The sequence below is a fragment of the Lepidochelys kempii genome, chromosome 13 (genome assembly GCF_965140285.1).
Source record: "Lepidochelys kempii isolate rLepKem1 chromosome 13, rLepKem1.hap1, whole genome shotgun sequence".
NCBI lineage: Eukaryota > Metazoa > Chordata > Testudines > Cheloniidae > Lepidochelys > Lepidochelys kempii.
The window spans coordinates 32290605-32302563 of record NC_136392.1 but is presented as its reverse complement, the minus strand read 5'-3'; the positions used below and the strand labels follow the sequence as shown (position 1 = coordinate 32302563).

General features: G+C 52.3%; 1 protein-coding gene across 3 annotated transcripts in view; it reads left to right on the top strand.

The window, feature by feature from the left end:
* Positions 1-1223: 1223 nt before the first annotated feature.
* ERGIC3 (ERGIC and golgi 3) overlaps positions 1224-11959 on the top strand; it is a 56929-nt gene continuing 46193 nt past the window's right edge. For 2 of the 3 annotated variants that reach the window (XM_073310056.1, XM_073310055.1), the window contains exons 1-2: positions 1224-1384; positions 10371-10441. In XM_073310056.1, the coding sequence (XP_073166157.1) occupies positions 1297-1384; positions 10371-10441 (159 nt within the window). In that variant the 5' untranslated portion in view covers positions 1224-1296. Of the gene's footprint in view, positions 1385-10370; positions 10442-11959 lie in introns of those variants that run through there. The other variant, XM_073310057.1, reaches the window with a different exon arrangement.

Sequence of the window (11959 nt, the reverse complement as noted above, 5' to 3'; positions counted from 1 at the left end):
CCCAACACCTCCACATCCCTCTGTCACCCCACGTCACCCCCACCGACAGTGTCACCAAACGACCCGTGTCACCCCAACACCTCCACATCCCTCTGTCACCCCACGTCACCCCCACCGACAGTGTCACCAAACGCCCCATGTCACCCCAACACCTCCACATCCCTCTGTCACCCCACGTCACCCCCACCGACAGTGTCACCAAACGCCCCATGTCACCCCAACACCTCCACATCCCTCTGTCACCCCACGTCACCCCCACCGACAGTGTCACCAAACGCCCCTTGTCACCCCAACACCTCCACATCCCTCTGTCGCCCCACGTCACCCCCACCGACAGTGTCACCAAACGCCCCGTGTCACCCCAACACCTCCACATCCCACTGTCGCCCCACGTCACCCCCACCGACAGCATCACCAAACGCCCCTTGTCACCCCAACACCTCCACATCCCTGTCACCCCACATCACCCCCACCGACAGTGTCACCAAACGCCCCATGTCACCCCAACACCTCCACATCCCTGTCACCCCACATCACCCCCACCGACAGTGTCACCAAACGCCCCTTGTCACCCCAACACCTCCACATCCCTGTCACCCCACATCACCCCCACCGACAGTGTCACCAAACGCCCCTTGTCACCCCAACACCTCCACATCCCTCTGTCGCCCCACGTCACCCCCACCGACAGTGTCACCAAACGCCCCTTGTCACCCCAACACCTCCACATCCCTCTGTCACCCCACGTCACCCCCACCGACAGTGTCACCAAACGCCCCGTGTCACCCCAACACCTCCACATCCCTCTGTCACCCCACGTCACCCCCACCGACAGTGTCACCAAACGCCCCTTGTCACCCCAACACCTCCACATCCCTCTGTCACCCCACGTCACCCCCACCGACAGTGTCACCAAACGCCCCTTGTCACCCCAACACCTCCACATCCCTCTGTCACCCCACGTCACCCCCACCGACAGCGTCACCAAACGCCCCTTGTCACCCCAACACCTCCACATCCCTCTGTCGCCCCACGTCACCCCCACCGACAGTGTCACCAAACGCCCCATGTCACCTGATGACCCCCCCCCCCCGGCGATACCCGCATGCGCCCAACACCGCCAGGTCAGCGCGCGCGCGCACGCGCGGCCCCGGCTCCCCACGTCACTCCGCCCCGCCCCGCCCCAGCCCCGCGCGGGCTCCCAGGCCGCCCTGCGGCGGGGGCGGGGCACAGAGCCGAGTGCTCCGCCCCGCAGGCGGGGCCGGCGCCGGACGCGGGGTCGCCGCCGCCGCCGCCATGGACTCGCTGTGGAGGCTGAAGCGGTTCGATGCGTTTCCCAAGACGTTGGAGGATTTTCGGGTCAAGACCTGCGGGGGCGCGCTCGGTGAGGGGCGGGGGCGCGCTCGGTGAGGGGCGGGGGGGCGCGCGGGCGCGGGGGGGGGCGGCGGGGCCGGCGCCGAGACCAGCCCTCGCCGGGGGGCCGCCAGCTGGTGCCCGCCCTCAGCCGCGGGCGGGCGGGGAGGCTTTCCCGCCCCCGCCGCCTCTGCATCGATCCGCCTCCTCAGCGGGGCTCTCACCTCCGCCGGGAGCCGGCGGGCTGGCTGCAAACGCCGCCTGATTTCCCCCATTTCCCCCGCCGACAGACGCCCCCCTTCCCTTCACCCCACCGCGCGGCGGCCCAGGCTGAAAACCCCTGGCAGCCCGATCGCTGTGGGAGAAAAACTACCCCCCGCGAGGTTCTTGCCCTCCTCCGGGGGCCGACAGCCCCAGCCTGGGCCCCTCCCGCTAAGGCTGAGGAATAGGTCGTTTCGAGTCCAGCTACTTCCTTCTCTCTTCCTCCCTGAGAGTCTTTCACCTCCATCGTCACTCAGGTGAACTTCCCCGTGCGCAGGGGAAAGCTGTCCGCCAGCCCACGGCAGCCCCTCGCTGCCAGAGCTGGAATAAAGGGCCTGTGCTCGTGTAAAAAGAAGAGAAGAGCCACCTCCCTGCCTGCATGGTGAGAACCATCCACACCACTCCAAACAAACGGTCCCAAGGCGCTGCTCCTCCTCCCTCCTAGAGCAGGACCCAGCCCTCCACCCAGAAACACAACAGCCCCAGCCTCCCCTCCTCCTCCGTCTGTCCTCGAGCAGGACCCAGCCCTCCACCCAGAAACACAACAGCCCCAGCCTCCCCTCCTCCTCCGTCTGTCCTCGAGCAGGACCCAGCCCTCCACCCAGAAACACAACAGCCCCAGCCTCCCCTCCTCCTCCGTCTGTCCTCGAGCAGGATCCAGCCCTCCACCCAGAAACACAACAGCCCCAGCCTCCCCTCCTCCTCCGTCTGTCCTCGAGCAGGACCCAGCCCTCCACCCAGAAACACAACAGCCCCAGCCTCCCCTCCTCCTCCGTCTGTCCTCGAGCAGGACCCAGCCCTCCACCCAGAAACACAACAGCCCCAGCCTCCCCTCCTCCTCCGTCTGTCCTCGAGCAGGATCCAGCCCTCCACCCAGAAACACAACAGCCCCAGCCTCCCCTCCTCCTCCGTCTGTCCTCGAGCAGGATCCAGCCCTCCACCCAGAAACACAACAGCCCCAGCCTCCCCTCCTCCTCCGTCTGTCCTCGAGCAGGATCCAGCCCTCCACCCAGAAACACAACAGCCCCAGCCTCCCCTCCTCCTCCGTCTGTCCTCGAGCAGGATCCAGCCCTCCACCCAGAAACACAACAGCCCCAGCCTCCCCTCCTCCTCCGTCTGTCCTCGAGCAGGATCCAGCCCTCCACCCAGAAACACAACAGCCCCAGCCTCCCCTCCTCCTCCGTCTGTCCTCGAGCAGGATCCAGCCCTCCACCCAGAAACACAACAGCCCCAGCCTCCCCATCCCTGTCATCACTTACAAAGCAGAACATCCCTCCCTGACATAGGGCAGATAGTGTCTGATCATCCCAAAGCCAGACTGATGTTTCCAGCTGGAGTTTGTGGGCCAGAGGTGGTAACAAATGGGCCAGGACTGGCATATATTCCCTCACTCTATTGTTCACACACACCTTCCTTCAGATTGTCTCCCTGCTTCCTTTTCCCATTTTCCTCTTTTCCTCTTGTTCCTTCTTCCATCCCTGCTTTGAGGAGTAACCTGACCAGTACCAGCACAGCCAGCAACAGCAGTGAGGGATGGGGTAGGGTGGAGGCTGTTCAGTCTCCATTCAGGCCCCAGAACCTGGCCTGGATCCTGTTTTGCAGTGACAGAGAAGAGGCTGCATCCTCTTTTAACTGTGAAGGTGGCCAGTGGGCATAATGTTTGACTCCTCACCTCAGATTTAAAACTTCAAATAAAGCGTTTATCTCCCTTCTGTCTGTATCATCCTTCCAGGCAAGGCTCAGTAAACTCTTGTTCTTTTGTTAGTTGTGTTATTTTGGGAGTTTTAGGCATAATGAGATGCTGGGAGTCCCACAGGCATGCTTAAACATCTTATCTATTTGAACTAAGTAAGTCATAAGAGACTGCATTTTGCTGTAAGAAAGACCTGTATAGGAGAGCCAAGTATTCATATGTAAGGCTTCTGTAGTGCAGAATTTTGGAGCAAACTAGTGATCCAGCCGATCGAGTAGCCTGTTCCTACAGAGGCTGGTACAAACTAGTTCAGAGAAAAGAACAAGAAACCTCCCAATGGGCCACTATGGAATAACCATGATATAGGGAAGCTACTGCCTAGTTCTGCCAGTTGTTGGCTGGTGCTCTAAAGCAGGAGGGTTTGCTTATGCAAATATATATGTTTACATAATAGAGGTAAAACTGCCCCATTAAAAGAATATTAAAGTGGTAAAGTCAAGCCCTACAAAATTAGGAAATATCAGAATTAAGGTTACCATGGAACCTTAATCCTCCTCCCTCTGCCAATGGTGTGTGTCGTGATACAGTCTTTAATTACATGATCCCATACTATTTTTTCCACAGGACCCTTGCCTCATTCAGGGAATAGATAGTGTCATGGAGCCACAAGATCAGTGCTACACCCCCAGGTTTGGAACAGTCTCTTGGAGGAACCCCTTTGATGTGCCAGACCCCCGAGGGGTCTCACTCTTCCCTCAGGGTAGGACACCTGGCCTCACTGCCTCCTAAGATTGAACCTCTGTGAGCTCTGTTCAGCGAGTCCAACCGAGACGGACTCCTGGGAGAGACTTGTCCGTTCTGCAGGGATTAATGCACCTCACCAAGTATTCAGAGGGACACTCAAACAGTGTTTCAAACCAGTTGGATTTATTAGTCCCCTGGCACACAGCATGGATTAGCACACAGCATTAGGTTAGCACAGAGAAGTGAAGCTTAGCACAGCCAGTCTGCTCAGCCCAGAGCCCCAGCCATGCTGTAGTGAACCCTATTTTCAGGCTCTGTCTCTCTCTCAGTTTGACCCTCTGTGTCAGTTCCCAGGTGAGAGAATTCCCAGCTTCCTCTAGAAGCTCCACTGCGTACCTTCCAGTCCTTTGTTCTTAAGTTGGGCTCTCTGCCCAACTTCCCTGCTGAGAGGCCTTACCTCCTGCTTCTCTTGCTTTCCTCAAGCAGGTCTTGCAGGAGGGTGCTCCTGACTCGCCTCTGGAACTCGTTTTGATCCTGCCCTGTGAACCTCCCTGGCTGCCCCTGACAAGCCACCTGAGTTGCCTGAACAACATCCAGCCAGTCCACCTCTGAACTGCACCCAGGGAACATGTGAAGTGCAAGCATGTACACCATCCACTTCCTTGCCCTTATGTCCCACCCTAACACTAAATGGTGGGACCTGTTGCCACCTAAGGAAGGTGGGCCGGTCTGTACTCTACTCTGCTTCCACAATCCACCAGCAATATTAGTTGGCAGCTCCTCCATGGAGCTGTGAGCATGGGCGTGTTCCTGTCCATTCTGTGGTGAAAGGGAGAACCTGGTTCACATCTGTGTAGAGTGCATCAGGTTGCAGCCCGTCTTCTAGCTCCCCCAGAAACTTATTGAGGTCTAGGTGCACTTTTCCCCATACTTCCTAATTCTTGCACACCCCATCCATGATCCTACAAAGTTTCAGGACCTCCTTGTCAACCTCCTCTTGGCACTGCACAACATAGCCATCCATCACTCCAGGAGGAAGAAGCTGGATGGGGGTACTCTGTGACTATGGGGCCTATTTCTGGTCCCTTGTCTGATCATGTCTCAAGGTAGAGTTCCTCCAAGCAGTATCCACAGACTCTTTAGATGTCTTTGAGGAGGGTTCTCTGCTCAATGTCCCCTTCTGGTTCCTTGACTATTAATCTTTGACCTCGCTCCCATTTTCTCCTTTGTTGTCCCCTATACTCGCAGCTTGGGCGTAGCGGTTCCTCCCCCTTAGCTGAGGAGGCTGACCTTTAGTTTTGTGTGGGCCTAGATCTGCCTGTCCTGGTACCCACAAATAGAACATGCCTTCCAGCAGGGATCCTATAGGCAACAACATCCTTTGCTACACAACCCTGATTTGTCCCCAGAGCACCATCTCTCAGTTCTAGAATTAACTGCATCTCTGCCCCCTCTGTGGTCTCCTCAAGGGGCATCCCTTTAGGTCTCAGGCCTCCAGTCCTCACCTTTCTCTGGGCAGGGACCTGCATCCCTGTCCCTTCAGATCAAGGATTGCAGTCCTCCTTCAATTCGCTGTGATTATCACAGCAGATCTGACCTTTGTCCAACACCCCTCGGCCGGGGACTATGCCACAGTTGTCAGTGACCAGATAGTTTCCACAAACCACAATACACTTATTTAGGACAAAAGCATTACAGAGAAAACATAATAAAGCAATAAACAGTCTCCATTGCATGCTGGTTTACTGGGCCATCTTCTGACACAGAGACTCTGGCAGGTTCCAGTCCTTCACACCCTTCCAGCAGGGTTTTGTCCTCTTGGTTATAGTTTCATGTCAATTCTTGGATCAGAGGAACCTCAGCCAGTTCCCAGTTGATAGCTGCAGCAGTTGATAGCTGCTTTCAATTACCTGAAGGGGGGTTCCAAAGAGGATGGATCTAGACTGTTCTCAGTGGTAGCTGAAGACAGAACAAGGAGTAATGGTCTCAAGTTGCAGTGGGGGAGGTTTAGATTGGATATTAGGAAAAACTTTTTCACTAAGAGGGTGGTGAAACACTGGAATGCGTTACCTAGGGAGGTGGTAGAATCTCCTTCCTTAGAGGTTTTTAAGGTCAGGCTTGACAAAGCCCTGGCTGGGATGATTTAACTGGGAATTGGTCCTGCTTCGAGCAGGGGGTTGGACTAGATGACCTTCTGGGGTCCCTTCCAACCCTGATATTCTATGATTCTATGATCCTTCTGGCCACAAGCTCTTTCTTTGTCTTGTGGATCTCTTAAATCAGGGTTGAACCAGTCTGTGTACCTTCCAAAGATTAGTACTTCTCTGGAGTTGTTTACCTGTCCCAGGATTTGCAGTAATTACCCTCATTGATTTAAGATGTTGGGGTAAACTCGGTAACCTTCTGCAATGGGTTGGAATAATGTCTATAGCTCACAAAGTTACATATCACATTTGTAGATCGTTAAATCCACAGCTGACTGCAAAGAATTACAAAAGGATCTCACAAAATTGGGTGACTGGGCAACAAAATGGCAAATTAAATTCAGTGTTGATAAATGCAAAGTTATGCACATTGGAAAACATAATTCCCAACTATACATACAAAATGGTGGGATCTAAATTAGCTGTTACCACTCAAGAAAGAGATCTTGGAGTCACTGTGGATAGTTCTCTGAAAATATGTGCTCAGTGTGCACTGACAGTCAAAAAAGCTAACAATGTTAGGAACTGTTAGGAAAGGGACAGAAAATATCATAATGGCACTATATAAATCCATGGTATGCCCACATCTTGAATACTGTGTGCAGTTCTGGTCACCCCATCTCAAAAAAGATACATTTGAATTGTAAGAAGTACAGTGAAGGGCCACAAAATGACTAGGGGTATGGAACAGCTTCCATGTGAGGAGAGATTAAAAAGACTGGGACTACTCATGTTAGAAAAGAGACGTTTAAGGGGAATATGATAAATGTCTATAAAATCATGAATGGTGTGGAGAAAGTTAATAAGCAAATGTTATTTGCCCCCTTCACATAACACAGGAACCGGGGGTCACCCTTTGAAATTAACAGGCAGCAGGTTTAAAACAAATAAAAGGAAGTATTTCTTCACACAACACGTAGTCAACCTGTGGAACTCGTTACAAGAGGATGTTGTGATGGCCAAGACTGTAACAGGGTTAAAAAAAGAACTAGATAAATTCGTGGAGGATAGGTCCATCAATGGCTATTAGGGGACTGATTAGGGATTTAATCCCATGCTGTGGGTATCTCTAAACCTCTGACTGCCAGAAGGTGGGACTGGATGACACTGAATAATTGTCCTGTTCTGTTCTTTCCCTCTGAAGTACCCGGCCCTGGTCACTGTTGGAAGACAGGATGCTGGGCTGTATGGATCATTAGTCAGATCCTGTATGGCCATTTTTATGTTAAAAGTTTGACTAATCCCATGGCATAGGATATCCATGATTCCAAAGTCTTGCATCTGTCACACCAACCATCTTGTGCAATGAATGAGGCAGGGTTTCTGTGGAAAGAATAGTATGTGATCATGTAACTAAAGACGGCATAATAATGCAGACACACTGGTGATGGGGGTGAATTAAGGTTGCAAGGAGAACTTTAACTCGTGTGTGTCCTTGCATACTTGACTTTGAAACTTCAATGTTCTTTGCAACAAAAATAAATGACTTTAAATTTCCTATTTTTAAAAAACAAAACAAACGCTGAAAAACAGACATTTCATCATGTGGAACCATACTCAACCCCAGCTTGTGCTGTCAGAAGGATTACGATCTTTAGATCCACAACACAGACCTTCACCACTTGAGTTAATGGAGTAACTGGTAGCAATGGTGGGCTTTGTTAGCCTCTATGTCATCCTGGAGCCTGCACCCCCAGTTAGGGCCCTCACACCCCCCCCAACCCCTTGCCCCAGTGAAAGTGAGTGAGGGTGGGGGAGAGTGAGCCACCAAGGGAGGGGGAATATAGTGAGTGGGGGGGGCTAGACCTTGTGAAGGGGCAGGGCTAGGACGTTCTGATTTGTGCGATTAGAAAGTTGGCACCCTACTTGGGAATGGTGGCTGTGATCTTCCCAGCCTTGTGGGTACATGGCTTCTCTTCCTTCGTGTGAAGGAGCCATTTCCTCCTACCCTGGTGGTGCTACTGCAGTCTTCTCCAGCTGGATTGGTTCCTCAGCCTTGGAGGTCTCCATATGCATGTTTTCAAGGAATTGCTTGTGTCCAGAGATGCATCTCAGCCTAGCCACCTCCTCCTGTAGCTCTCCCACCTGTATCTTGAGAGATTCTACTAGAAGGCATCTCTCACATTGTCTGGTCTCCCCAGCCTGGCTTTCTATGACAGGAAAACGTAGGCCACAGTGTCCGCAAATCCACACCAAGGCCCGGGTAGAGGCACCATGGTTGGGTTCAGGTGCAGGTGGAAGAGCCAGGAGCAGTGTTGGCACTGGCGATGCGACCTTTCCAAATTATGGTGATTGTATTCTTTCTCCCTCCAAACTCCCTCTCAAGCTTGCCTGTTTGCTGCCCCCTTTTCGCTAGCTGGATTTGGTTCCAGGTTCTTGGACGGGAATGTGCTGTGCTGGTTATAGACTCCTCTGCCCCTGTGTGCCTAGCCTGTCCTCGTCTCCCTCTTCTTCTGACCTCCTCCCCTTTAGCACTTATCCATCCCCCCCATCTTCCTGCTCCTATCCAATCCCCTCAGAGGTTTCTGCCCCCTCCCCAGCTGCTGTCCAACCTCTCTCTACACGCACGTCCTGCACTATATATTCTCTCATATCCCTGCCCTTCTCTCCCCCGTGCTTCTACTCTGCTCCCTATCCTTCCAGTTTCTCAATCCTCAACTTCCAAGGAGGCAGCTTCCTCTTTCTTCAGGCTGACTGGGCTCCAGGTGGGAGAACATCAATTTGAGAGCACAGAAGAGGGTCTGTACTTGCTCTCACTTCTAGTGCCCTGTGCCACCGTGACCTCTGGCAGCCAGGAGTAAATATTGCAGGGAAATTCCACTCCGCTGCTGTAGCATGGGACTGGAGCATGCTCAGTTGCTCTGTGGGAATGGCACATTCAATGTGGTCAGCACATCAGAGCTGTGAGGGGATAGAGCATGCTCAGTGCAGATGGAATCTTTGGATAGTTTAGTTGTCAAACTCTAACAAGTCTCTACTGAGCATGCACAGACAGATTTTTCAGAGGCTTATAGCTTGGCCAAATTTGGCTGAATTTTCATGGGGATGTCAGAAGGCACCTCTCTGACCCAAGGGAGACCCCAAATTCCAAGTCTCTTTTCCAAAGCATAGAGTCTCTACTGTGTCTCAACAAAATGGTTGTAAGATTTTTTTAGCTTGGGCGGAATAATATATTTTCCCTAATTTCATCCCAGAAAGGGCTGAACTCTTTTAGCTGAAACTTTCCAAAACAAATTCAGCCTAAGGCAGACACCAAGCATGGAAATGTTTTATCCTGAATGGTTAAAGTTATAAGCAACTGAAAACAGAGTCTTCTAATGGGAAGTGTCAGTCAGCCTGAAATATAGGCAGTGCTACCAGCTCCACTTATATAATATTTATAATTTATTTTTAATATATTTTGAAGGCCAAGACCATAACAGCGTTCAAAAAGAACTTGATACGTTCATGGAGGATATGTCCATCAATGGCTATTAGCCAGGATGGGCAGGGATCGTGTCCCGAGCCTCTGTTTGCCAGAAGTTGCTAATGGGTGACAGGAGTTGGATCACTTGCTGATTACCTGTTCTGTTCATTCCCTCTGAAGCACCTGGCATTGGCCACTGTCAGAAGACAGGATACTGATGGACCTTTGGTCTGACCTACTATGACTGTTCTTATGTTCTTTTTAATCATAACTATGGTGACTGTGGATGCTCTCATTATCCAAATAAAGGTCTAATTGTGGTCTGGCTGGGGCTGCAGTCACACTAGAAAGCATCTCTTCTATGTGAAATGTTTCCTTTGGTGTCTGGGAGAAGAGGACTATGCCCAAATGGATGAAAACAGCTCCTGTCTTGGTACTCTGTACTGGTTCACTCTCCTCTTTAATAACTTTGAAATGCAGGGATTTGCTTTGTGGCCTAGCCTTCAAGGTCTACTGTCTAAATGACATTTGTGTTGGGCTATTAGCATGTGTTTTTTACAGAGCACATGGGGGGAGGATAGCGATTTTCGTGAGGAGCTTACTGGTTTCTTCTCACCTACTGTAATGCCAGCTGCTTTCTTCACTGGAGTCGGGCAGCGGATTAGTGAGTCCACAGCTCGTGGTAATGTTTGTCATTCTTCATTTGCAGTGACAGTAATCAGTGGACTTATCATGCTCCTGCTTTTCTTCTCGGAGCTGCAGTACTACCTCACAAAGGAAGTAAGTAGAGCTTTGTATTGCTGTCTTTTTTGGGTTTATGTTTTCCCTGTGCTGTCCTACTGGAGCCCTGGGAAGCAGATAGGGCCACATGTTCAACCAAGGTTCACCGTTTGTCAACAGCTGAGCCAGGCTCCCGAGTTTTGCAAGGCACAGGACCATTCTGTAGCTACACATTATCTCGCCTTTTCCATGGTGTGACGGGGTTTTCATACTCCGCATTAGGCAGGAAAGGGTTAATCCCACACACTGAGCAGAGGAAGTCCTGCCCCGCAGACCATGCTCATCATACTCCAGCTGCTGTGCTAGTACAAAGGAGAGCAGCCCAGCTCAGTAAGGAGGAAGGACACTTGGTGGAGGCTCCAGCCCAGGAGCCGTTACAGCCCTTGTCTGTGGGAGCAGAGATCCTGCGGCCCAGACCGGAGGCTTGTGGCCTACAGCTGATTGGCTGGAGTCGAAATCCAAGGGAGTTACCTGTGACGAGGAGCCCAGAGACCCTGATGTCATATAGACCTCAGCTTCAGGAAGCCCAGTAGGAAGTGACCCAGGGAGGTGGGGTAAGTGGTATCTTCCACCCATGGAAAGTCAGCATGTTGTGGCTGGATTTCCCCGCTGACCCAGTGGTGGACCACTCTGCCTGTTAGGGCTCTGAGTCAGAACCCAGTGGAGTCGGGTGGGCCTGGGTCCCCCCACCCTAGCTGCTCCTCCTTTGGTGATGGCCCCTGGGTTTGGCCACTAGGCCACACTGCCCTGCACTCAAGGGCTGCTGTACTGACTCTGGCCACTAGGCCACGCCGCCCTGTGTTCGTGGGTGGCCTTATTGTCTCCGGTCATTAGGCTGCGCAGCCCAGGTGGCTCAGAGGGCTGCCTCGTTGCTATGATGGTGGCTAGAATTTAATACTCATTCCTGTCCCACAGAGGCAGCGGTTTGCAGTGCTTGGTCTAGTTCTGTTGTGAAATAGGGAAGGAAGTAGGATCAGTGACTTGCACTAAGACTTTGAGTGAATTGCTGTTCCTGCTCTCTTCCTCTTTCCTCCTGCGTATCTCAAAGAAGATGGGCACTGGCCCTGCAGGGAGCCTCTTTCCCCTCCTGGTCACCCTAGCATTAGCTTCCTGTGCCTCCGATTGGGCTTTCGGTACCAGTCAACTCCACTAAGGCCTGGATCCCCTTTCTGGAGAAGGCATCAGAAGTCATACTGGGCTGCTGATTCCTCCAGCATCTGCAGTGAATGGAGCACTCTCCTATGTCACCAGTAGGAGATAGCCACCAGTTTCCCGCTTGCAGACTCAATAGTGGGGAAGAAATTGCAAAAAGAAAATATTTTAAATTGTTTTTATTTAATTTAAATCCCCAAATTATCACTTTGCTGGCTAGGAGCGTCACACATCGTAAAAGCACAGCCAGGTTTGGAAGCCGCTTCAACTGCTTTGTCACAGCATTCTGGAAGGTGCCAGCTTGTGCACCCCATGTGGAGGAGGCCTTTGAAAGCATGGTGGCATAGCACCTGGGGAGAAGGCAAG